The sequence below is a fragment of the Sitophilus oryzae genome, unplaced genomic scaffold (assembly GCF_002938485.1).
Source record: "Sitophilus oryzae breed Bouriz unplaced genomic scaffold, Soryzae_2.0 scaffold_1396_pilon_pilon, whole genome shotgun sequence".
In the NCBI taxonomy this organism is placed as follows: domain Eukaryota; kingdom Metazoa; phylum Arthropoda; class Insecta; order Coleoptera; family Curculionidae; genus Sitophilus; species Sitophilus oryzae.
The window spans coordinates 9,145,174-9,172,527 of NW_022146055.1; the positions used below are offsets into that span (position 1 = coordinate 9,145,174).

Genomic DNA, 27,354 nt, shown 5'->3' on the forward strand with positions numbered 1-27,354 from the left:
TAACAGATACCTATATTTATAAATATAATTCAAAATATCAACCTAATGCCGTTTTTAACTGTATACCTACATTTTATACCGGGTAACGGGTATTAGTAATGTGTATGCTGGTTGTAATTAATATAAAGATAATCAATAATATAAGTAAATCCAGTCAACGGAATTCGATGATTTAGTTGAACATTTAATAAGAGGGGAATCTAGAGTGTCATTAGGAAACTAAGGGTTACTTATATACCGTATGATCGAAAAAAAACGGCGTCCAGTTGGCTTGGAAATGACGATCGATGACATTTCCCATATAATTTTACATATAAAATGACAGCGATCTTCATTTCATAGCCATCGTTGACGCCGTTTTTATTCGATCATACGGTATTATAAATATATTGAAGTGGAACCTCTTTACCCGCGATGGGAGTAAAAATTGACACACGAAATGAGAGGAAAAGTGGTAACGATCGGAGGTTACGACGGAGCATCGTAACTTGGGCCCTATGTGAGCTAGGGGGCTGAAACTCGGAATGTAGATGTTATAGGGTTACCACCTTTATCCAAAGTAAAAAAAGGACATTGGACAAGGGGGAGGGGTAAGCTATTGATTGTAAACCTCCGATTATAAATGGCTACTTTAAAATTTTGAAAAGCTCTTTTTAAGATCAAAATTCTTAAAAATAAAGCCTAAATTTGATAGTTTAATTTTAATCCCAAATGATTTTGAGATTAAACGGAAGTTTGAATTAATTCAACTCTGGTTAGTACGACATAAACCTAACATCTCTGCGTGTGCATCGGACAAAAACTACCCTAAGATTTGTTGGCATTTGGATTAGTATATCTTTTAGGTAAGTGCGCCGGTTATTCGATTTTGTTTTGATGATTAAAAAATTGCTTCTCCTATAGTACCTGAAGAAGCGGCAATAAAGTCGCGAAACATCCCAAAATACATAATTTTTCCTCTTGAGCCTTCCCAAATGCCCACGACTTTTTTCTACGTACTAACCTTGTATATATATTTTTATATATAAACAAGGGTACTAATTACTTCTCGAGAGTAGGAGGAGGATACTCCACAAATTTACTACTACTACTTTACCCCTAAATAGCTTTCAGGTGGTATTGTCTATTGTGGTATTGAAACGCAAATACGTTTAAATGAAATATACGACGGCCTCCCCATAACAGCAATGAGAGGACAAAGAGGATTTACTATGGATTTACGTCCCAGTATTGAAGAACAGAAAATCGAGTCTGAATGGTTTCAGGACATAAGTTCATCCTTGTTTAGTCAAACCTCCTACAACAAAAGGATAGACTTATGTAGGAAATGGATTGAAATTTTTGAAATTCTATAGCGGTACCCTCCGTATATTTTATCGAACGTATTTGTTGAAACGGCTTCAAGCTCCATGGTTTTCGAGCATGCTCCATATGGGCCAAGAAAACGCCCAAAATTACGGCAACCAAAATTACACCTACAATACCACCTGATTTTGACATTACACATATCTGTTTTGTTTACTATATGTTTACTATTCTTTAAAAGGCATTTTTAATGTTTAATCGTGAATAAAATTTATATCAAAACCTATCTAAAAGTTTTTTTTTATAATATATTGAAATATGTTAATTATTACCGGTTAGTCTTTTTTGGAATATATTCTTAAAGACTGAAAATGAATCTGGCTGATTCTGATAGTGATGATGAATTACCTCCAGGATGGGAAGAAAGGGTAAAGTAATACATTTCTGGGTATACCAATTACTGCTTAAATAATAAACAATATATGGCTACTATTTTAAATATAGTAGTAAATGATAATATATAGATCTTTACGAATTTAAAGTGACATTAAAATAATATTTTATAGGTAACAGCAGGAGGATATGTTTACTATGCCAATCATTTGACCAAAAATACCCAGTGGACTCATCCTAGAACAGGAAAGAAAAAGAAAGTTGCTGGCAATTTACCATTTGGTTGGGAAAGGTAAGAAATATAACTAAGGTATCTAGATAATATATGTATCTCTATCATGTTATTTTTATATTTCTGTATTTTAAAGGATAGTTACCCAAACAGGCCAAATAATTTATGTCAATCATGAAACTGAGCGGACCACTTATACCGATCCTAGGTTAGCATTTGCTGTAGAAGAAAAAGAACATGCTACCGACTTTAGACAACGATTTGATGCATCAAGTACTGCCTTGCAAGTAAGATTTTGCACTAAAATTAATAGTAACATATTGTGCAAGACACATGTGTTTCTTAATGTCCTTTAACAATTATAGATTTTACATGGAAGAGATTTGAGTGGCAAGGTTGCTGTTATTACTGGGGCTAATACAGGTATTGGTTTTGAAACAGCTAGATCATTGGCCAAACATGGATGTACTGTTATATTTGCCTGTAGAAATCTTGCTGCAGCTGAAGAAAGTATAGATAAGATTAGATCCGAAGAGAGACTTAATATTGCAGATAATTGCATTGCCATACATCTTGATCTTTCATCATTAGCCTCAGGTAAATCTTGTTATTTTTATATATTAATCTTAAAATACATATTAGGTAATTTCTTATAGTTGTCCAGTTTGGTAATACAATAAAAAGCCGATACCATAAGGTTGATATTATTATATTAAATGCAGGAGTTTTTGGATTGCCATATACAAAGACACTGGATGGTTTTGAAATGACTTTCCAAGTAAACCATTTATCTCACTTTTATCTGACACTTCTTCTAGAGCCATTATTTGTCCAGGGATCAAGAATTGTTATAGTTTCTTCAGAGTCTCATAGGTAAATAGACACATTTTTAGTTTTAGTAGATTTTTGGTACGTTCGAGTTTACCATTAAACTTATATTAATAATTTATTTTGTTTAGGTTTGCCAATTTAACATCTGCTAGTATAGATCCTTTAACACTGTCTCCAGAAACATGGCGCCATTACTGGAATATGACAGCCTATAACAATTCAAAGCTGTGTAACGTTTTGTTTGCTAGGCAGTTAGCAAAAAATTTACAGGGAAAAGGTGTATCTGTATTTAGGTGCGTAGTCATTTTTTGCATAAAAAAAGAGTAAAATATCAAAATAAAATTATACACATTTTAGAAATAAAAAAATTACATTTTAGATATACACTGTTCTTTTATGAATGATGGTGTTTTCTAAAATTCAGTTAATTTTTGTTAAGTAAATATAATTAGTAAAATTTACTCCATAAAATTAAATTTGAAGTAAAATGACAAATGGCAAATATTATGTATTTTTTGCTGGATAAACTATACTTAGAAGTTTTGAATATTTTAGTTTGCATCCAGGAAATATGGTATCAACAGGCTTAAGCAGGCATTGGTGGTTGTATAGGCTTCTTTTTGCTTTTGAAGTGCAAGCGACATCTGTGCAAGAGAAGCAAAACCTCCCAAAAAAGTTAGAAAAGGAATCTAAAAATTTCAGATTATTCAAACGTCACTCCAATATTTTTCCAAATTGGAGTGAAATTGGGGTGACAATTTTTAACACGTAAGGAGCCATCTGGATTATGTGTTATCTGTGATAATACTATCCAAGTGGTCATATACCGAATTGACATTATAGGTCTCCATTCTTGACCATTCCATAAAGACATTTTGTGGATTTGTTTGTTTTTATTGAGCTTATATTTTATGTTAGTTATTAATTATTCTCGCCTTGTTTGTGGAAGGAAATTGTGTTCTAACATAATTACCAAACCAAACCCAACCTAGTTCACTGTTAATTTAAGTTAGAGTTAGAACTTATTAGTTACACCTCATCACTGAGTGCGCCGCGCCGGGACGACAAATATTCGTGCCATAAACTTTGGTAGGTAGAACTGATATTGGAGATGGAGAACTAAACTCTGTAAAACCGTCTCAGATACTGATTTTTGTCAAAGCCTCGATACAAAGAAAGAGGGACACAATAGAACTGTAGAGCTGAGGCCGCAGTGCAAGCAAGTTACCTGGAGGGTAGTGGGTATCGAGGCGCCAAGCGACCCTCCAAGTAACCCGCGAGGTATGTTTCCGTAACATGCGACTTTAACCAAACCAGCCGCAGTGCAATCCCCCACCAACTTAAGCCACAAAGCAACTCGCCAAGCGAGCCACTTGAGGATCAGTCGTGTTCGATATTTTCAGCCAGTCGTAAAGTAGTTTTGGTCTAAAAATGGAAGAATAATTGTAATGCACAAGGGTTGTTCTTCAGAAATTGCTTCTCTGAAGTTTGTAGACGTCCTTTCTAATTTGTCTTGAACTTCATTAAGTAGAAAATCAAACGATTTTACACTCATACGTGCATAATTAAAAAAATTGTCAGGGTAATTTCGCATTTTCTTGTAAACTCGCAAAAATTCTCCATCATGGTCTCTATGCAAGTTATACTCATGCACCCACATCTTCTTATTTTCCATATTTACAAAGTTCTCATAAGAATTGTCACAGAGCAGAAGCCTTCTGGCAAGTTTTGAAAGGGGCATGATTCTAAAGACACTGACGGGAGCTACAATTTGCAACTGAACTTGATTAGATTGGTTATTGTTTTAATAATTTTCCGTCCACTACTGCGTACAAGGTATATATTTACCCTCTACCCATTAACCTTCACCCTCTACCTGACAAGCTCCCCTCCACCCCTCAATAGTGCGGGCATGACTTAAGGTCACGGTATCTGTAAACCCTCCTCCCATACATTCTACATCTGCCAAGAGGGTGTGAGGGCAAGCATATGCATAGTTATTACAGTTGAGGGTGTTACACCTTTGGTGTGACACAGCAAAATAAAACACTAAATTACCACAATACACCAAAACACTTTTACTTTTACACTGGACGCGCGTTTTGCTAACCATGTTAGCATCATCAGCAGATGATTATAAACTATATACAGGGTGGTCCGAACTGTATTCCGGAAACTTCGGCAGTATATTCTGCAGATAAAAATAAGTAAAAAAGTTCGTATAAATGTATGTCCTAAAATGCTTAGTTTCGGAGATACAGGGTGTAGAGGTTTCATTTTTATTTCGATTTTTTCCAAATAATTTCTGAAGTAATGTCAATATTTAGATCAAAATTGGTGTCTGGGAGTTTTGTGACACGAGAAACTTGATTTTGATGTGAAAATGACTCCTATTTGTAGGGGGCGCCACCTACATGTGTTTTAACTGTTTTGAAGAGTAATAACTTTTCGTCCGTACCTGTGTAAAACTACTGACTGAAAAAATATAAATTTCCATGACGTTTTACGTAAAAAATGTTTCTTGGTAAAAATCGTTGCGAGTAACAGTTCTCGAGATATTTAGAATGAAAATAGTCATTACATATCGTTATTGTCAAAAAATAAGCACACGTTGAGTATAGTTATTTGACTGAAATAATACATTTTTATTTTTCTAAATTAATCATAAATGTTTCTGCAAAAAAATTATGATTAAACAATTTCTGTTGAACTTTTGACACAAAAAGATTTCAAATTTATGATTTCAGTCTAATAACTATTTAGTCAACATGTTTAATTTATGTCAGTGATGACAGGTATTGATAATTTAGATTCTAAATATCTCGGGAACCATTACTCGTAGCGATTTTTACCAAGAGATCTTTTTTATGTAAAAAAGTCGTAAATGTACATTTTTTTACTCAGTAGTTTTATATAGGTATGGACGAAAAGTTATTAACTCTTCAAACCAGTTAAAAAATATGTTGGTGGCGCCCTCTACAAGTAGGAGTCATATTGACATGAAAATCAAATTTCTCATGTCAAAAAACTTCTAGACACCAATTGTCATTCAAATATTGACATTACTTCATAAATTATTTGGAAAAAATCTCGAAAAAAATCGAAATAAAAATGAAAATTCTACCCCCTGTATCTCCGAAACTAAGCATTTTAGGGTATATTTATACGAACTTTTTTACTTATTTTTATCTGCAGAATATGCTGCCGAAGTTTCCGGAATACAGTTCGGACCACCCTGTATATAAAGTTTATAATCATCTGCTGATGATGCTAATATGGTTAGCGAAACGCGCGTCCAGTGTAAAAGTAAAAGTGTTTTGCTGTATTGTGGTGATTTAGTGTTTTATTTTATTTTAGTAAGCATAGTATTGATACTAAAAGAATTTCGGACCATTTTATTTAGTTTACTTACACAACCTTTCAGTCAGAAGTATCACTAACCAATATCAAGTGAACTAATCTAAATCCTAACTACTGAGCTTATATATTAGTGCAGATCATTCACCCGTGAAAAAGTTGATAGTAGATAGAAGGCATGCGGAGTTGTCGGCATGCGGTTTTTACGCATGTTAGGTCTGATTAAAAGTAGGTATAGTATTAGTGAATTGGAAGTGTTGAAATTCTTAAGTTCTTTGTCCAGCCAACGCAGATAAAGACAGTGCCGAAATTAAAAGTCCTAATCTATTTCAACTGACTTCAGGAAGGAATTAAATTTAATTGAACAGGTGTACCGGAGAATGTGCAGCAGAATTACTATAAAAGTGATATTATAAAGATAACAACGCCAAGAAAAGGCACAAGAAAGATAGATATAGATAGATATCTTTTGAAGCGAAACTTCTTTACGCGCGATGGGAGTAAAAACCGTAGGCCGTGACACACGAGACGCGAGAGGAAAAGTGGTAACGATCGCAGGTTACGACGGAGCGTCGTAACTCGGGCCCTATACATACATTAGAATTAGAATGAGTGGGAGGGGGGTTAATCACTGCGACCTTACATATCTATTGTATCCCCCTTTCTTGAGTTATAACTCATCATACAGTTCCAGGGCTTTGACAAAAGCCAGTATCTGGGACGGTTTTATAGAGGGTAGTTCTCCATCTCCAATATCAGTCGTACCAAAGTTCATGGCACGAATCGTTGTCGTCTCGGCGCACTCAGTGATGAGGTGTACTGGTGTTTCCCCATTTTCCCCACAGAAATGCATTCGCCGTTTCTTCTTAGTTTCAATCTACTGAGGTGTTCATTGAGGAGACAGTGTCCTATTAAAAACCCCGTGACAATCCGAAGATTGTTCTTACTTAAACCCAGGAAGATCTGTGATTTTTCTTGATCGTAAGCCCACAGAAACTTCTTCGAGTGTCTTAGACTGTTGCAAGATTCCCATTCCAGGTTGCGGATAGAATCTTCCAAGTTCTTGAGTTCCGCCGTGAGTTGGTTACCACTTGGAAAGCAGAACGGTTCTGGTCCAGTTAGTGGAGTGTTCGCTCCTTTTCTAGCTAGATCATTTGCTTTTTCATAGGCTTCTATCCCTTGGTGAGCAGGCACCCAGAGGAGGAGGACTTTGTTTTCTTTGCCTTTTTCTTGAGTTCCCGTTTTAGCTGGTTTTCACTTAGGAAGCAGAACAGTTCTAGTCCAGTTAGTGCATTGTTCAATATTTTTCTAGCTAGATCATTACCTTCTATCCCTTAGTGAGCTGGCACCCAGAGTAGGAGAACTTTGCTTCCTTCGCCTAATTTTTTTCTCTATGTATTCTTTGACCAACTTCGAATTGATTGATACTGATTTGATCGCTTTTAACGCTGCTTGACTATCAGATAAGATGGCTATTTCTTGTTTCCGATAGTTTCGATACACATACATACATACATACATATACTGCCATTACTCGCTGACGAGTATTCGACATGCATCAAAAGATGATCACGCAAGGCGTTTTCTTTCATGAGCTTTTCTGTGACTGAAAAGCCCGATACGTGATGTTATTTGCTTACCGCACTCCGGACATTGAAAAATCTCATTGCTTTGTTGCCTCTTTACTTTTTGGTTGTCGCTGTTAACTGAGTTTACAATTCTTCTCCATTGAGTTCTATTGTAAATTGCTTCTTCCTAATGATTCCGCATGTTAATCCCTTTAAGTTTTCGTGGAAAATGTCCTTGTACCTTTTGAGTTGTCCACCCGGCCTCTTACCCTCTACAAGCTCACCGTAAAGCAGAGATTTTGGTATGCGGTTTTCTTGCATTCTGCATACGTGACCAGCCCATCATAAGCGGGATTTTGTAACCATGACTTCAATACTCTCGCAGTTAGCTTTTTCAAGGACCGATCCGTTTGAGACATGATGGAACCACCGGATTCTTAAGAGTTGTCTAAGGTGTCTCTGTTGCAACTTGTTTAATGCCTTCATGTGTCGGCGGTACGGCACCCACATTTCGCTCCCATATAGCAAGGTGGGATTATAATTGCTCTCGGTACACTGCCAGTTTCGTTTTTGTACTCAAGTCATGATTGTAGAAAACCCTGTCTTTTAATTTCCAGAATGCTCTCGAGACGCTGCTAATCCGGCGCTGAATTTCAGAGTCGATATTTGCCTTTTCCGAAATCAAACTGCCTATGTAATTAAATTCCGCTACATATTCCAATAGTTCCTCTCCGATTTTTACAGCATTGTTATGATCTTCTGGGGGAGTGCACATGATTTTGGTTTTGTCGATGTTTAGCTTAAGGCCCAAAGCCTCGTATGCCCAGGTATATGTGTTCAACATTTCTTGTAATTGTTGTACCGTGTTTGCAACTATAGCGCAGTCATCAGCGTATTGAAGTTCTGTGATGAATTTTGTACGTGTTTTTGCCCTCAGTCTTTTTATGTTGAACAGACCGCCGTCATATCTGTATCTAATGCCCAATCCTCTCTCCTGCAGTTTGCTGTTCACTATAATGGAGAGCGCTGCCAATATGTTGAATAGGAGAGGCGCTAAGACACATCCCTGCCTAACTCCCCGGGCCCTATATGAGCTAGGAGGCTGAAACTCGGAATGTAGATGGAGCTCGATGAGTCCAATCTTTTCATCATATTTTGACGAAGTTTTGTGCACTATGAAACTCCATCATCAATGGCCAAAAGATCGTCCGATTTAAGCTTCATTCTCACTATACATTCCGTTTCCATTCCATATTCGTTCTGTATTTTTATTGTATTGACGCATACGTAAGCTTCCGTTCCGTATCAGTTCCATACTTTTTATTGTACAATTTATATCATTACGAAAGTTTTATTTTAAAAATTTGCATCTTTGGAAAAAGGTAATAGATTTAATTAAGAGGCTAAAGAATAAATAAATATCAGCAAAATGTTAACAGAAGTGGTATAAATGTAAAGGTGCGCACTGACGACTCGTGTACTTGGCAAGTATTTTTTATTGGCCTACAGCATAGGTCTACAGGGCCAGCCAGGAGTGCGGCGTAGTTTGGTTTGGTTTTGTTTGGTTTGTTTGGTTCTCCTATAATAAATAACTTAGAAATTCTGTGTAGATGCCCGACGCACCATGTTATACCCTGTATACCAATTACAAATGTTTGTCAAGTACACGTGTCGTGAGAATGCGCCATAAGAACGTGACAACGCTGTTTCCGATTCGCTTCAGTCCGTCCGCCAAAAAAGTGTATTGAAGGAAAGGATATGGCAAGGGAAACGGAACGGATAGTGTGCATTGTCCTATTGATTTACATGATATAACATTTTACGTAAACCGAAGGGAGCTGTTACGGAAGGTATAGTGAGAATCAACTTTTAATGAGCGTCGTTACTCTAGGGGGCTAAAACTCGTAATGTAGATGGGGCTCGAAGAGTTCGAGATTACCCAGGTTCGAGATTAAACCATACCAAACACATGGTAATACACCAAAACACTTGAGATATTTTATCGAGACACTTGAGACGTAGGTACCTACAGATATTGTACACTATAAAATGTCTGAAGTGTTGGTATCTGTAGATATTGTGCAAATGTAATTGAATGATTAGTAGTAATAATGCATATTTTATTTTAAGGGATTTATTTTAACAACTGCTGTCCTTGCCAAGAGAGTGAGATGGCGAAAAACGATGAGATGGCTTTGCTTTTATGGAACACAAGCATTGACATGATACAAAGCGTTCTTGGAAATAATGCTCCAGGTTTAGAGGAAAAACGACTAGGTAACAAAATACTTTCTAGTAGTGCTCAAGGGTATTAAAACGAATATTATACAATGAAAAAGTATTAATGTGATTTTTTTAATTATGTAGTGTTAAGGTAAAAGAATATCATTTTTTGTATTTAAACAGATGTATGTATACATGTAAATAGAATAGATATTTTAATTTAAAGTTTTATTTATACCTCTTGAAAATACATTTTAGTAGTGATACATTTAGGGGATAAAAATAAAGCGGCATGTGACCTTGAAGGTAAAGAAACAACGAATATAATATTCGTTTCTTGAAAATGCTTCTGGCTTTTCCGCCACTAGAAGAAAATTGGCAAAATAAAAAAAAAATATTTTTTGTAAACACCACTGCGGTGATCCAATATAGACAATTTGTCCGTTGTATTTTACAAATAAAACAAGTTTGCCTAAACGACAAAAATGTTTAACATTTCAGGAGGTATATCTCCTGTCGCGTCGCCAGAAAAAAAACACAAGGAACAAAGAAAATAACTATTTAAGACAGTGGCGGATACAGAGGGGGGGCCATGGGACCCTCCTAAAACCTGTAAATTGTGTTAAATATTAGGCTTTTGGGTTAAAAATGGCGCCCTAAAAAGCATATTCTACATTACTTTTTATTTTGGCCCCCCCCCTAAAATAAATTCCTGTATCCGCCCCTGGTTTAAGATATCTAAATACCACTCTTCAGGAACGCTTATACCATAGACTTAAAATAAAATATAGACTGAGCATCTCATTCATAAATAGCTGGAACATGCGGTCAGACACTGTCTTGTTATTGTTGTGTTATTGTTTTAGGTTATAACGAGTGCGACACGAGCGATAGATAGGTTGTCTCTGTCGTAACGGTCGTTCCCTGACGACTCTGCCGAGAAAATTTAGTAGTATAAGGACTATTTAATACATCTATGGAATATTAAAACCTACTTTATTAAACTGTAGTATTAATATCTCAATATATGTTTATAACAAGAAAAAAAATATTGATAATATTAAAGACGTGACAACATAGGCTGGATGAGGAAGGCTCGGTCGACTGTACCCAGAAGTAAACATGTGTACAAAAGAGGTTGTTTGTCCGCGTTGAGATGTAAATAGTGTAGTCTATATTTTATTTTAAGTCTATGGCTTATACATACTTATGTCACCCGATGTAACCAGATATTATGTCAATAGGGAAATAATGTTAACATATTGGGTTCTGCCTTAGTACCACAGAAATATAACGGGTATATTATATACCGTGCCTTTCCCTATCAGGTGAGTTGATCGAATTGCGAAAATGATCGCAAACCGCATGTTTTTAAACGACTTTTTTTCGAAAGGATAACTAGATGAAATCATTAGATATGTTTCTGAGCATCTGAAATGGAATTATAAGGATATTGTTAGGGTGTCCATTTTTTTATAATGATAAAACGTCAGTAATTGCGATAATTTAAAAACTCAACATTTTAACACATAACGCGCCATAACTTAAGACTTTAGATATTGAAACTCTTTTTTTTGAAGGTCGGATCTTTTACAATATGTTTAAATAAGAAAAATTTGATAAGGTTGTTGTTTTCCATTCAAAAATTTTACAAATTAACAAAAATTTACAAATTAACATTTTACAATTCAACCCATCCATTTAATTTTAGTGCATAACAATTTTCAGCAATCGTGTACCTTTTTTATTTATAAAGATTATCACATACTGTCTGCGTATATATACTAAGGTTCGGCAATTCTGGTTTTGGGTGCTGGTTTTCATGTGTACGAAGAGTACGGTCAACACGCTTAGTAAAATAGGATTACTGAATAAAGACAGAAGGCGAGTATTTTCCCAAGCGCATGGAATCTAGCATCCGATTAAGTAGTTATGTAATAAATACTTCGTATTTTTGCTCAGTCCGACTAGATTGCCATAACGACTCACTCCTATACATGTAAACGCCGACCTAAAGGTTCGCTTGCCAGCGGGGTGTAGCAAAATATAGCAGAAATGTCAAGAAAGTTTTTTAAAAACTACAATCAATTATTTTTAATGATTTTGAGATATCGATTCATTTTGAATTCAGAGTTCTAATAGCGCGCCCGCTGTCGAACACCAACTAAATTCCATATATTTTTACAAAAATTCAAGTGTTTCTAACTTAACATTTTTCAAGCTATAGGAAAAATTACGACTCGTTCATAAATAAACAAATAAAGTATCGCTAGACGTAATTAAATCGTGAAGCTGAACGCATGATATACACCTTTCCCTAGAACTTTAAGTATTGACAGAGGTACTGAAGTACTGATTGGGTCGACCGGTGGACTGCGACAAATCTGCTATATTCCCTTCCACGTCTGTGCGCAGTCTTTCGGTTTATTTCATACGTTTGGAAACGTGTTTACTGTTCTCTCTTTGTTCAGTACATTATAAACGCATTGTACTCTTCTTACATACGGAAATCTCGATCCAAGACTAACCTTTGCCAGCTCTAGAATAAACATAGAAATATGCAAATAATACTAAAAAGAACCTGCAGAACACGGCAGAATAGAAGAAACTCTAACATCTACAACTTAAAATTCTGGAGACATCTTTTTTGGCGGGGATGCAAAAATGATGAAAACAATAATTTCCTGATTACATTGGCGCATTTATTAGTTTTAACAGTCTTTAAAATAGTAAAAAAATACAAATAAAAACTAAAATAAATATTAAATATTTATATACAGTGGCAGTTTGGCTGTTTAAATGAAAATATAAACATAACTGTTACAAATAATTAGTATACATTTAATATTTACATTCTCTAACATACTAATAGTATGGTAATACCAAATTATATTTTATGGGGTTAAATTGATAAAAGATCTTTTTTTCTAAAATAAGAGAATGCAACATGAATTAACACAGAAGAGAGATAAAAAATAAATATCAAATTAAAACAGGAAATTAAGGTATTTTGAACATCGAATCAACACAACATTTAAAAAGTATGGCAACAAAATTCCTTAATCTAAATTCGAGACAAAAGTTGTCATGGCAGGAAGAGTATATTTCATATGCAAAGTAAAGGATATTTATAAGAAATAAATTATTTTAAATATACCCATATGTTACAAAGATTTTATGTTCTTCATCATATATTTAAATGCTAGATGAATCATCATATACAATAAATTTTCAAATTTATAAATTCCCTTTACTATTTTATTATACTATTACTGTACTATAATAAAATTAGATTTTTGACCTCAATATGAGGTATAACTAATGATCTTTGTACATTTATTGTTTGGCAGTTTAAACAATAATACCACTTTGGATAGATAGTAAGTCAAAAAATATTACATAAATCACAGAATAGATAATAAGGCTTAAAATTACTATTAAAAGATCAAATAGAGAATCAATACTAACATTTTCTTGGTGATAGAAAACTATCCAAACTTTTACATAAGTTCTCCTTCATTTTAAATTATTCATATATTTTCATAATTTAAAAACATAGAAAACGTCAAAGTTAAAGTCTGTTCAACCACCGTTCAACATTAAGTCGTATATTTGGACTGTTTCTTTCACATGAAAACGAGATGAAATATACAGATTGTTAACTGGACGGTTACTTATTGGGAAACAGAATGGCAACACTGCCTACATTCCAAATGAGTACTAAGCTAAGCTGCCTACTCGTCCCGTCGCGTCGTCTCTCGACGAGCGGGCCGAGGTTGCCATATTTCAACCATAAAGCTATTGCCGCGAGTAATAAACAAATTAACAACCTGTATTTTAGACGTCATTTATCGTTTTTAGTAAACCACTGGAGGTTGTAGAAACTGTCATTCCACTTGAATGGTTATGCTTTTATGTGTAAAATTAAAAATTTACTGTGATGGGCAAACAAAATTTTAATACGTTTGTTTTTAAAATATCTATAATTAAAATAAGGTATGTGCCCCTAAAGATTTTATTTATTTATTAAGATTAATAAAATCAGAACGCACTCAATTATGAATTTTGGAACGTAGGTATTGAATTTTTTTAAATATGACCTCAGACACCTTAAAATAGACATTAGATATATATATATATATATATATATATATATATATATATATATATATATATATATATATATATATATATATATATATATATATATATATATATATATATATATATGTATATATATATATATATGTATAATGATTACGTAACGTGAGCGGTCGTTGTACAGATTATATAATCAGTGCCTACTTCGTTCGTATTTTTTTTGTTTACTTCAAAACTAAGGGTACTTTATGATGATTTTTTGCATTATAATTTGAAATTAATATATGAAATTGATGTTTGGATATGAACTATGGTTACATTTATTGTTTAAATATGTATAGAACGTTCAGTCATCGTTCACCGTCACATCATATATTGTCGAACTCTCTCAGTCACTTGCCAACCAGATGAAAGAGATAGGTTAGGTTAGGTCATTACGGCCTTTCGTAAATTACTGCATATTCTTTTTAGTAATTGTCATTGTCATTTGATTTGAGGTTATATATTTTATTGACGGACATCGATCAATGTCAAAATTAAATTTTTTTATTACAAAATTGCTTCAAAGATTTAACCAAAATGAAAAACAGCTCATTGCTAAGCTTATAAATATTTATCTCGAGAAAGAGACGCTGGTGGAACAATCTTGCCCGTAGACGCCGTATATGAACTAAGTACCGTATGATCGAAAAAAAAACGGCGTCCAGTTGGCTTGGAAGTGACGATCGTTGACATTCTCCATATAATTTTACATATAACATGACGGCGATCTTCGTTTCATAGCCATCGTTGCGCCGGTTCTTTTTTTCGATCATACGGTACAATGCAAAGGTGGAATATTCCTATGTAAAATATCAATTGATAGTGTTTTAAAACGACATAGCGCATTGCTGATGCTTTAGAAATAGAAATTTCAGCAATCCAAAAGATTTGTACTAAAAGGATCGTAACTATATGAAGAGTTCAAGAAAAAAATTATTAAATGCCAAAAAAAAAGACGGAACACGCTTAATCAGTAATATAGGAACGTACTTAGAATTTTCTAAACAATATGAACTCAGACACCCCCTAAAACTCATATTCGACAAATGATGGTGACGTAACGTTGAAATATGGTTGAACAGTCTTTACAATTATTATTATTAATATTATTGTCTAAGGGTGTGGTCAACATTTTAGACATAGTTATTAGAGAGAAGTCTTATCAACACTGGTAAAGTGTACACAATTTTGACGCTTCATATTGATATATTTTTCGAAGTCTATAAAAAAAGAAATATAATACAAACAAATAAAGGAACTAACTAAATCTTGATAAAGTGTCAATGATAATTTCCCAAAAGATCGATCAATCTTGATTGGGTTCACAAACGCATAAAAAATCAGTTGAACCTACAGTTGTACTAATTTTTCAGATTTGGCAGTAAAAAAGATTTTGGAAATTATTTTGTTGACAATTAAACAAGTTAAGCTATTCGCTGCTCTATGATATGTAATGCATCTTAATGGCAAGCTGAGTGTTTTTTTTATATCTAAGTTAGCCTTTTTTCTTCTCTTAAAGCTGACCAAATTTTACTAATATACACAATAATACTTAAGATACTGACAATACTTTTTTTCTCATTGGCAACTTGACGAAACAATTCGACATTGCACCATTTCAATCGCTAGATCTTTCAAGATCTATTGTTACTCGAAATCTCCGAAGTTCCTTGGGACTGCTTAAGTGATTTCTACTAGCAGCCCATAATTACTATCTGGGAAACATTTTCCACAATAGCCGCCACATTTTCCTTGCACTAAAGTAGCCTGTAAATAAAATGTAAATGTAAATAAAATGATAAACAGTATGTAAACTGAGTAACTTCTTAGGGTGCGTTTATGTTGGAGCGGCGATAAACGATAAGAGCAGCGATAGTAGCGAAGCAAAGAATATTATTATATTAATTTATATGTAGGTGTTTATATTGGAGCAACGCGTCGAGACACGCTTGGCAGTTGAGCAACGATAAGAGCAGCGCTAATTCACTGCTTTTATCGTTTATTGCAGCTCCAACATAAACGTACCTTTAGAGCGTATTTTATTATCAACTTTGCTTTAGTTTAGTCACCTGTAGAGACTATTCTATTTTGCGTACTTATATAATATGTATATTATTCGAGGGGTGTATCACTGTTGAAATTATCATATCACAGCTATATGGCAGAGATACGGTGTGATTTCCTAGCCATGTCTGGCGTTCGCGTCCCGCTGCACAGTAGTTCGTTTCCCTATGAAGCGATACATTACTTTTCATTGATTTAATAAAATACAGGTTTTGGCCACGTAGTTCATAAAAAAAGAACCAGTGTGCGGCGGGCCGCGGACGCCAGACGTCGCGTCGCTAGAAAATCACACCTATAAGCAGTCTTTTGGTGGTACATTTACATTTTTATCCAAGTGAGAGATCCCTCGATATCATTATTTTCTTAATTTTAATATACAGGGTGTTTCAAAAAACATGTGCCATCTCTCGTGGGGAGATTCCTCACGTAAAAATAAGACTTATTTTTCATATCAACATAGGTCCTATTCTGCTTTGATTCGTAGCTACAGGGTGTTAAAATCTTAATAATCTTTCGATTTATTATAATTTTCTTTTAAGTACTTTTAGTGATTTAAATGGAATTTTGAGGGTAAAAGTTAGAATATATATATAAGTGTTACACATTTTAATGCAAAAAAAGTGTTAATATGGGATGCATCAGGGACGCGCATATGGGTTATCACTGGGTTTAAAAAAAAAACGTGCGCCACAGACTTTTTTCTTTTGATATCAAAATTATGTAGACCGTTTGATGCCATTTAAAAGTTATTTCTTGATATTTTGCCCAGTTCGGCCTCCTTGATTAGGTAAACTCAATTTTATTAATCACAATTAATAACATTAAAATAAAAATAAAATTAATAATTATATATTTTATCTAAATTATTATTAAATATAATTACTACTAGTCCAACATACAGCAATTTTAAATAAAAAAAAATAATGGTATTCAAGATAATTACAAAAAACCTAATTTTAAAAAGTTTTAACATCCTGTAACTCTAAAACTATGCATTTACATACCCATGTTTATAGGAACTTTTTTTCATATTTTTTGATGAGAAATCAAAGAGTACTTATTTAAAACTTTTGCGAGTTAATGATATTAAAAAAAATTTAAGGTTGCTATTAGACTTCGACGAAGATCAAGGCAAATTAATAAAATTCCGTTTATCTCATCAAGAAGGCCGAAATCGGCAAAATATCAAGAGACAACTTTTAATCAGCATTAAACGGCTTCCACCATTTCGCTAACACGAGAAAAAAAAGTCAGTGGCGTACATGGTTTTTTTAGAAAATATTACAGAGAAAACCCATATGCACGTCCCTGGTGAATATGTTGACACTTTTGAGCGTTAAAATATGTCGCGTTTATCGTAATTTTTACCCTCAAAATTTCATTCGAGTCGCTAAAAGTACTTGAAAGAAAATTATAATAAATCGAAAAAATATTAAGACTTTAACACCCTGTAACTACGAAACAAAGCAGAATCGGACCTATGTTGATATGAAAAATAAATCTTATTTTTACGTGAGGAATCTGCCCACGAGAGATGGCACATGTTTTTTGAAACACCCTGTATAGCGTTAGTAAGTTTGTTCTTGGGTCAGTATTTTCATGTGTGGAAGTGAATAGCTTGGGGATGTTATTAAGTCGGAGGGAGAAAAATGCGACGGTGTACTGTTCCAGCGTTGCTACATTTATCGGAGACAAAATCTTAATTTCATTATTAAGTATTGTGGTACTGAGCGAATAAACGATGAATAAAAGTAAAAAAAAAGAAACTGAAGACTTTTGTCAACTTTAAACAATTCCAATTGTTTAATATATGGCGAAATGTGGCGATTTGTTTGTGATTTTATTTGTTTTATTTGTTCCCAGTGATATGGCTTCCTGGAGGACTTTTGTCTTTCTGGGCCTCCTGAAGATGGGAATTAAATGAATCCCGAAATATGTCGCCCCAATTTTAAGTCAAATTAAATTTTGAAATAAGCATCCTGAAAGATTGTGAGTTTTTTGAGTCCCCTACCCCTCGTCAGAGGTTTTACATTGATATGTACTCACACTGGGTTGGAGAACGTTTAGTCAAATAATAACTGTTTATAATAAATTTATTTTTGTTTCCTAATATATTTTGATTAAAAGAAAATATGTAAAAATGGGCAACGCTGTGCAGGTCAAGCACGTGACTAAAAGTATATTTGGTGTGATCATTAGGTTAGTAGTAGTTAATTAATTTTATGTTCAAATTACCGTTCTTCTAATGTCAGCGGACGCAGATGGGCCAGCTTTATCCCAACGGACATAGGGTGACAGCTTGAAAGATGTATGCGTTAAGTCTACGGAAAACCGTCCTTGAGCACAACCTGTCACTTTGCTGTAACAATCGCCTGCTGTTCCGTACGGAATACGTGTTCCTTTGATTTGTTTGGAGAATGTAAAATCATCACCTGGTAATGAATAATGTAAATGATTATATTTGTCAAATAAAAAATTCGTACAATTTAGTATTATTTAGTATTAGTATTTTTTCCGTACAATTTAAAAACGATAAAAATATCTAACCAATCTAACAGACAATTTACTCTTACCTATAATCTGCATTGAAGTAATATTCAACCCAACTTTCCAAAACTTTGTAAATCCGTGTCGTTCTGGACTAATTTGGTCACAATGGCAGTTGTCCCTTCTATTACCATCATAGGGACACGAATTTAAATTCATTAATCTACGATAATTATTAAATGAGTAAACAGGACAAATACCGTGATTTTGATTATTTTACCTTTTGTCATACATCTCAGCATAATTATCTTTGTCTGGATGTAACGTTATATATTCTTGAGGTTCTGGAGTATCCATCTTATAACAATGTATCTTTACTGGCCTTCCTTGTAACGATATAATATAGTCTTTATTTTCTTTGGTTTTCATGTGGTGCTTTATTTCTTTGCAACTTTTGTACAAACCTTAAAATAAACTATTAGTATGCTCTTGTTGTATATTTAGGTCAGATTGTGTATACTTACATCTAAACTGGTTACATTTTCTTTTTCGTGGTGGTTTGAAACTTTTTGGACACAAGTATCGTGGTACTTTTTGACGTGTACGTACATCTATACAACTTAGAGCTCTCGTTTGTCTGCCTTTTTTACCACATGGGTGGGAACACTATAAAAATATCGTTTTTTAATAATATAAAAATTAATTCAATTTTTGGAATAAGTCAGGATTTTAGTATAAGACATTATGTATTTTTTATCCTTACTTGTGTTATTGTTCAATAAAATTTGTTATTAAATAGTAGTGTTTATTGATCTAAAAAATCTGCAGTATGACGAAAAATCTAGAACGCAACACGGCCGATAACAAATAACGGCCTTGGCTGCTTATGATCCTCGGCTATCGCCTCGGATCACAAACTTCAGCCCGGCCGTTATTTGTTGTTTATCGGCCTTATTACGTTAATAACTATAAAGCGTCCATTTTCAAAGTAATTATTGCTATCTTGTGAGTTTAATTTAAATTTTATTTACGCGAACCCGTGATAATAGTGAAAAAGGTGCATTAAAAACTTAAAAAGATGTGTGAACTGTGAACTGCAAAAACCATCGTGTATCGTGGCATAACGTCGGTTTCCAATGTTTTATAGATATTTCATACATATCTTTATATAAAATAAATTTTCTTATATGCAACACACTGTACTTTGTTTAAAAAATTAAAAGAAAATAATAATAAATTTGAATAAGTCCATTTTTTGCTAATTTGATTTTAATGCATCATATTTTTCGTCTTAAGAGCTACACCTTTTGGTACCTAAATAAACGGGAATATTAATAACGGTCACACAGAAACAGGCATTTAAAAAGGGGAAAACCCATAGAAGTCCATGTGTAATTTGAATTAAAAAGCGCTCTCCTGAACATTTATCGTTTTTGGAACTTCATCGACTTTCCCGTGTTGTGATTTGGCGACATAGTTCCGGAAAAAGCCGAACCGCTCTGAAATTATCAAAAGCTTTGGAGAGCGACCGTTGGAAGAACAGCTCCAAATAGTATTTACATTATCCTTATAGGCAATTTCCAATATAGGCTAACAGTTGGGAGAGAATGTCAGTGACAGTTCCGGTTGTCATTTTAATTCAAAATTAGATTGTATTTTTATTTAATTTTTTGAATGCCGCTTAAGAAAATCTTTCCTTACGCTTCTTTAAGCATTTTTTAGTGTTATAGACGGAGAGCTGGCTACATAAAAAACCTTATCTAATGTCTGCCAGCGCGATCCCGGGGCTTAAAGCGGGGGCGGCCAATCGAAACGGTGAAATTTTGATACTAAAAATATTATAAGGTACACGTGTTATAATTGCGAAAATAGCTTTTATTTATTATTAAAAAACGTGTAAAACTGTTGACAGACATTTTTCTCGTGGCTAAAATTCCGGCAGACAACCCGAAAGAGGCATGGAATTTGACAAAAAAAAATCATCGCATACATGCATGTCGATTGGTGGAATGTCATGTTTATTTATTTAAAAAGGCGTATGCGAAAGAACAAACCAAAAAATCGTGGCTCAATCAGCGGTAGACAGTTATAAAAAACGCGATATTACTCTACAGGGTGAATCTTGAATAAGTGCAAATATTTTTAGAGCTGGTAGATCTCGATAAAAGAAACATATTTTCTTTTAACAGTTTTCCTGCAAATATGTCCAAAATAACCGAGTTATTCAAGTTTTAAAATTTAAAAAGAAATTGATTTATTTTTAAATAATTTTGTGGGACACCTGTTTTTTTTCTGTCCTTGCATCCATTATTTTAGTGTCGTAGCCATAGAGTAAAGCCGTAGAAAAGACGGTTAAGAAATTGGGCTAAAAAAACAGGCTGTTCTAAAAAGTTTGCTAAAATATATAGGAAAATATAAAAATAATGCACGATTTTCTACATCTCTTTTGCGAAAGAAAAACTCATAGAGGTGGGGTCGAAATATATCAGCACCCTTAAAAGTATTTTCACTTATTTAAGACTCACCCTGTATAAGCGTTTTCAGGAAACGCTGACCGCGTTATAAATTGAAACATAATACCTGTAGGTAATCTATAAAAATTTTACGGTGCAGATATCGACTCAGAGGCAAACTCGTTTGTGAGAGCGGGGATCTGCAGTACGATGAGTCAGATACAAATAGTGAGACAGAATAGTAAATGTATGATATTATCTGTTTTGAAATAATAATAAAATATATTTATAATATAATCGTATACATGATTTATCTATACTTAAATGGATGAGGCGGCGAGCGTTCCCTGAAAGCGCTAGAGTAATATCGCACTTTTGATAACTGTCTGCAGCTGATTTAGCCACGATATTTTTGTCTGCCCTTTTGCATACGGCTTTTAAAATAAATAAATATGACATTCCACGAATCGGCATGCATGTATGCCATATTTTTTTTTTCATTCTTCAAATCTCATTTTTTAATAATTTTCCAGATAATTTTTAAAATTTCATGCCTCTTTCGCGTTGTTTGTCAGCATTTTAGCGACCAGAAAAATGTCTGCCAACAATTTTCCACGTTTCTTAATAATAAATAAAAGCTATTTTCGCAATTATAACTCGTGTACCTTTTATAATATTTTTAGTGTCCAAATTTCACCCTTTCGATTGGCCGCCCCCGCTTTAAGCCCCGGGATCGCGCTGGCTGACATGACTATTTCATAATGGCTACACAAAAGGATACTTCACACAAAAAATTAGCCATGTAACGATGATAAGGTTTTTTATGTAGTCAGCTCTTAGACTATTATTTAGTTGTTTGGTAAATTTTATAGTATAAAAGTATAAAAATTATAAAAAAAAGTATATTGCTATATTAAAAATTCATGCTTTAAATTTAGAAAGAAATCGTATTTCACTCTTATTACTTAAATAATTTTTCAATGTTTGTTTTGTGTTTAATTTATTTTACTTTAAATATACAAAACTCTATGTGGTTTGAGTTACTTGTATCTAATCGAGGATATTATAAATTACTAGTTGAAGCCTGGGCGCATCCACCACGACATCAGGAAAAAAAATACTTTTTATTTTTTTTAATTAAATGAAAATCAAAAAATCCGGCGACGACAGTTTTTAGAAGAGCCAATTAGCTATCTTTTAGTAAAAAAAGCAACTTTCTAGAGCAAGTCGTTACTTCAGTAGAGACGACACAGATAAACATTAGCATTTTATATATGTAGATACCTGTTTATACTCCTCAGCATGCCATACGTATGTATCTCCACAGTTACTTTCCATGCACGGAGCAGTTGAATTTGGCTTGTGGTTCAAATCGCAGTAATTTTTATGTATTATTCTACGTTTTACGTCAGGCAATGGATTCGGATCTACAATTCCTCCTTGGTGCACTTTGTGACACGTTACATCACGTGTTTTCACTCCCATACCACAAGTTGTCGAACACTACAGTAATAAAAATGATATTTATTTTTATAATAAAAAAAAATAGGCAAACAAACTTTATTGCTAGTTTTCACAGTTGTCTTAAATTTTATTTATCTATTAGCAAGAAGATATTTAGAATATGACGAAAACTATTGCTGTTATAAAAAGAACTTCTAAAGCCAAAAACCTTCTAGATCTAATATTAACACTATTCTGATGTACAGGATGAGTCGTAAATATAAAGCAATATAGTTTTGCATTTTAGTTTTAAAATTTAAAAAAGTGGTTTTTTCTTAAATTTTGAAAGCCACTGGATTATATCAGTTTTTTTGTCCTCAAAATTTAATCCACTACCTATACTGCTACACATTATCACGATATTATAGTTTTAATTGAAAATTAAAACAAACTTTTGAATATTTTTTCACAATTAAATCTAAAAAAAAAATACTAAAAATATTTTGACTTATTTAAAACCCACCCTCTATGGTTTTGTACATAGTCTACACAGGTATAGTGAACCCAGCCAAAGAATAGTTGTTAATTATATTAATTCATACCTAGATTATTTTTTGTAATTTTTTAGAGTGATCTAAATAATCATATTTTGTCGCCGAACTATACAGGGTGCTACAAATTCGAGGTACGAGCATTGGTAACCGTAATAGATATTTATATGGTTAATAGATATTTACATGGTTAAAAATGGGGCAAAGTTGCGCTTTAGTACGTTCACCAAGATGCCATTAAAATTTTTTTAAAAATTTCAAGAATTGCTATGTTGAGTTTTCTGGAAAAAACGGATTTTTTTGAAAATCATTTTTATTTTTTCCTGGCGTTACTATTTAGTAAATCAAAAAACTAATTGCACATTCTCATTGCCACTTTATTAGGGCTATCTGATGGTATTTTTAGATTTTCAAATTAGCTGATAATTTGTGAGATACAGTGGTCACCTTAATTTTTTTAAATACGGACCTGCATTTTTTATTTCAGATTTTGAAAGAACTCGGTCTCCTGAGTACAATGATATGCCACACTTAATATTTTTTTTTGTTTCGGACATTTGAACATAATTTATTTAAACTAATTTCAAGTTCGGCTCTGTTTCTTTTAAGATTTAATTTATTCATCTTTACAATATTGATAAGCTTTCAAACTTAACAATGACGTGGGGTAAAACATTGAATACCGTAAATCAAATGCAATAACTAAAGAGGCATTACTTGACGTCATTTGTAAAAGTGAAATCAATACATTTCAACATTTACAATACAGAGTACAAAATTAATTCGGAACTACTATAACAAGAAGTTATGTTCAAAGAGCTAGGGGCAGCATTAAGAGCAGCTAGCATTAGGGAGGGTGGTAATCCTTTCGAATATGTAGAGCATTAGAAACTAGTTTACAGAAGTTGATTTATTTATAACTACGATTAATCGTAGTTTTTTTAAATACGGATCGGTTTTTTTAAATACCTTTGAAAGCCTTATTTATCTAATAATATTCATAATATTAATATTATGAATATTATTAGATCATACACTGAGATTCCAAATTCACAATAAAAAAAGTTAAAAATAGTATCTTTAAATTGCAGAAATTTTTTATCCCGGAAAATGTCAAAAATGTATAACCATGTTTTTTTACCTTTCCTACGCGATAACTCCTAAACTAATCAACTTATTCACATACTCTTTTTTTTAATCGATTGGGAACACATAGGCGGTGATAGCTGAGGTAATTAAAGTTCCATAGTGAGTGTATTTTTTTTTGGAAAATCGATTAAACTTCAATCATTAACTTTATTGTATCATGATTTTCGGTAAAGCGAGAAACTTTTTTATTTGGAGGAATTTTTACATAGTATCTGCGTATGAAATAAAGTAAAAATATTGAAAAAGTTTTTAAAACTTGGTACAATCTTCTAATGCTAATACTTTTCTAGTTATCCTAAATTAAATTTACGAATAGGCGCGGCGGACGCGATGTTCCGTAGGCCTATTTCTGATTACCTGCTGTTTGAAATTTAGTAAATTCTGTACGTTATAAATTATTTAGTTATTGACTCTTTAATTTGCAGAAAAACTATAAACAAAAATGATAAGTTTTTTTTTAAATCCTAATACGAGACCTAAAAACTATCATAAATGCTGCGGAAAAAGACAAGATGATGTATGCTTAATATATTAATTAATAATTGTTGATATGTTATATTAACAATTATTAATATATTATATTAACAAAAAGAAAACTAAGTTAAATAGAACGGTTTTGATATTATAATAATATTTTTGATATGTGATAAAATAGGAAAAAAAGGGATCACAAATCATCACAAATTCACATCTAGACAAACAGATATCTTATGTTGTAAACTATTTTAATAAGATTTTTTAATTAATTAATTTATATGATTAATTAATAAAATTGATATGTTCGCTAAAATTCCATAGTCAGTATTTCTTTTGCCAATAGGGCTGAATAATTTATCATATAAACCAGAATAATATTAATTATTCTTATTTACCGTAAATCTTTTAATGCTTGAGACACAAAAAAATGTAGATCAAAAAATGATTGAATTATTTAATAAAAAAATATATATGTATTCATTAAAGTTTATCACTGTTGAGTTATCGCGTAGGAAAGGTAAAAAAACATGTTTATACATTTTTGACATTTTCCGGGATAAAAAAATTCTGACCCCCCCAAAAAAGGTCGTAATTAGTCATTTCACATGCACAAAGCCCTAACCGATCATTTCATGACGATGTTATGTGGTTATACCTTCAAAATTTTTTTTTCGAGAAGGAAGCGACTTTTCTCAGTGATTTTACTCCACTATATAGGATATTGGAACATAAGTACACTAAGCGCGTGTTACTTTTAGTAATTTATTCCCATAACATTGCCAGAGATGTATATTTTTTGAAAGTAGGAGGCAAATATGATTCACTAATAAAATATTGATTTTGGACTTGTATTTATTTTTAAAAGTGTAGTAAAATGGTTGCTACAAAGTAAGTCTCTGTCAGTCGGTAGCTAGAGCGAAGTATACAGGGTGCTCCAAAAAACATTCGTGAGATTCCTCGCGTAAAAATAAGATTTATTTTTCATATCAACATATGTCCGATTCTGCTTTGTTTCGTAGCTACAGGGTGTCAAAGTCTTAAAAATCTTTCGATTTATTATAATTTTCTTCCAAGTGCTTTTAGTGATTCGAATGAAATTTTCAAGGTAAAAGTTACTATAACACATATTTCTACATTTTCTACATAACACACATATTTTAATGCTAAAAAAGTGTCGAGAAATTCATCAGGGGCGTGCATATGGGTTATCACCGGAATATTATTCAGAAAAAAAAACATGTGCGCCAGTGACTTTTTTTCTTTTGATATCAAAACTGTGTAGGCTGTTTAATGCCAAATAAAAGTTATATCTTGATATTTTGTCGAATTCAGCCTCCTTGATGAGATAAACCCAATTTTATTAATCACAATTAATAAAATTAAAAATAAAAATAAAATTAATAAATTATATATTTTACCTAATTGATTCTTAAATATTATTACTATTAGTTATTATTACTATTAGTCTAACCTAGAGTAATTGCAAATAAAAAAATAATGGTATTTAAGATGATTAAAAAAAATCTAATTTTAAAAAGTTTTAACATCTTGAACTCTAAAACTATGCATTTCCATACCCATGTTTATAGGAACTATTTTTCATATTTTTTGATGAGGAATCAATAAGTACTTATTTAAAACCCCAGGAAGTTAATGATATTAACATTTTTTAAAGGTTGCTATTAGACTTGGATCCAGGCAAATTAATAAAATTGCGCTTATCTCATCAAGGAGGCCGAAAACTACAAAATATCAAGAGGCAACTTTTAATCGGCATTAAACTGCTTACACTATTTCGCTAACAAGAGAAAAAAAAAGTCAGTGGCGTACATGCTTTTTTTAGAAAAATATTCCAGTGATAACCCATATGCACGTCCCTGGTGAATCTATCGACACTTTTTTAGCTTTAAAATATGTCGCATTTATAGTAACTTTTAGCCTCAAAATTTCATTCGAAGTGCTAAAAGTATTTGGAAGAAAATTATAATAAATTGAAAAAATATTAAGACTTTAACACCCTGTAGCTACGAAAGACAGCAGAATCGGACCTATGATAATATGAAAAATTGATCTTATTTTTCGTGAGGAATCTTCCCACGAGAGATGGCACATGTTTTTTGAAACACCCTGTATATCTTTGTAAGTTAAAATAATAAAGAAAACATTCGATATTGTTCTTTTTCGAATCAGTGGGCCACCCTGAATACGTAAGGGGTGACAGAATTAATTAATTTAGTTACAGTAATAAAACAACTCTATTCAAATCATCACTCTCTCTAATACTAGGTGTTAATAGAGACAACACCGTAAACGATAAGCAACCCAGAAGTCGTTTAGTAGTTGTCGGTTATCAACACAACCTTCGTCGACGAATTTTGAAAACTTACAGTGGACCAGTGTCCTTCGATCCACGAGTAGTTACAGTGGAATCTCTCGCAAGCTTTGGTCGTCTTGTTGGGCTTTTGCTTATAGTTGCAAAGTGAGTCAACTACTATGATCTCGTTTAAGGTGTCTTCGCATTCGACGGCCCTTCTGCGTGTGCCCTTGCCGCATTTGGTGGAGCACTATAGAGTGGGTAGGTAACAGTGTGAGTCAGTGATAGGTGAATATGGTCACTACTATGTGTATGCGTGATATAGATTTAATGAATCGATGAAGAAGAAGTAGGGAGTTATGTA

The 27,354-nt window shown here is 33.0% G+C and overlaps 2 protein-coding genes across 6 annotated transcripts in view; one reads left to right on the forward strand and one right to left on the reverse strand.

The window, feature by feature from the left end:
• The first annotated feature begins 1,447 nt into the window (after positions 1-1,447).
• LOC115875776 (WW domain-containing oxidoreductase) lies at positions 1,448-10,128 on the forward strand. Its single transcript, XM_030891280.1, has 9 exons — positions 1,448-1,733; positions 1,872-1,990; positions 2,067-2,217; positions 2,296-2,527; positions 2,587-2,803; positions 2,890-3,054; positions 3,317-3,436; positions 3,924-4,042; positions 9,817-10,128. Exons 1-9 carry the CDS (start codon positions 1,677-1,679, stop codon positions 9,999-10,001), a joined length of 1,365 nt encoding a protein of 454 aa, XP_030747140.1. The 5' UTR covers positions 1,448-1,676; the 3' UTR covers positions 10,002-10,128.
• Positions 10,129-14,237: 4,109 nt separating this feature from the next.
• LOC115876003 (A disintegrin and metalloproteinase with thrombospondin motifs 9) overlaps positions 14,238-27,354 on the reverse strand; it is a 324,094-nt gene continuing 310,977 nt past the window's right edge. For 4 of the 5 annotated variants that reach the window (XM_030891658.1, XM_030891657.1, XM_030891655.1 and 1 more), the window contains 7 exons: positions 27,064-27,240; positions 22,341-22,559; positions 19,128-19,269; positions 18,884-19,067; positions 18,690-18,826; positions 18,352-18,548; positions 14,238-15,819 (listed from right to left, as the gene is read on the reverse strand). In XM_030891658.1, the coding sequence (XP_030747518.1) occupies positions 15,733-15,819; positions 18,352-18,548; positions 18,690-18,826; positions 18,884-19,067; positions 19,128-19,269; positions 22,341-22,559; positions 27,064-27,240 (1,143 nt within the window). In that variant the 3' untranslated portion in view covers positions 14,238-15,732. The remainder of the gene's footprint in view (positions 15,820-18,351; positions 18,549-18,689; positions 18,827-18,883; positions 19,068-19,127; positions 19,270-22,340; positions 22,560-27,063; positions 27,241-27,354) is intronic. The other variant, XM_030891659.1, reaches the window with a different exon arrangement.

Bases quoted from the DNA above. Each gene is read 5' to 3' on its own strand.
- LOC115875776 (XM_030891280.1), top strand. From the start codon at position 1,677: ATGAATCTGGCTGATTCTGATAGTGATGATGAATTACCTCCAGGATGG. The intron at 2,218-2,295 runs GTAAGATTTTGC...TAACAATTATAG, and splicing joins CATCAAGTACTGCCTTGCAA to ATTTTACATGGAAGAGATTT. The intron at 4,043-9,816 runs GTATGTTTCCGT...TTTTATTTTAAG, and splicing joins CCCTCCAAGTAACCCGCGAG to GGATTTATTTTAACAACTGC.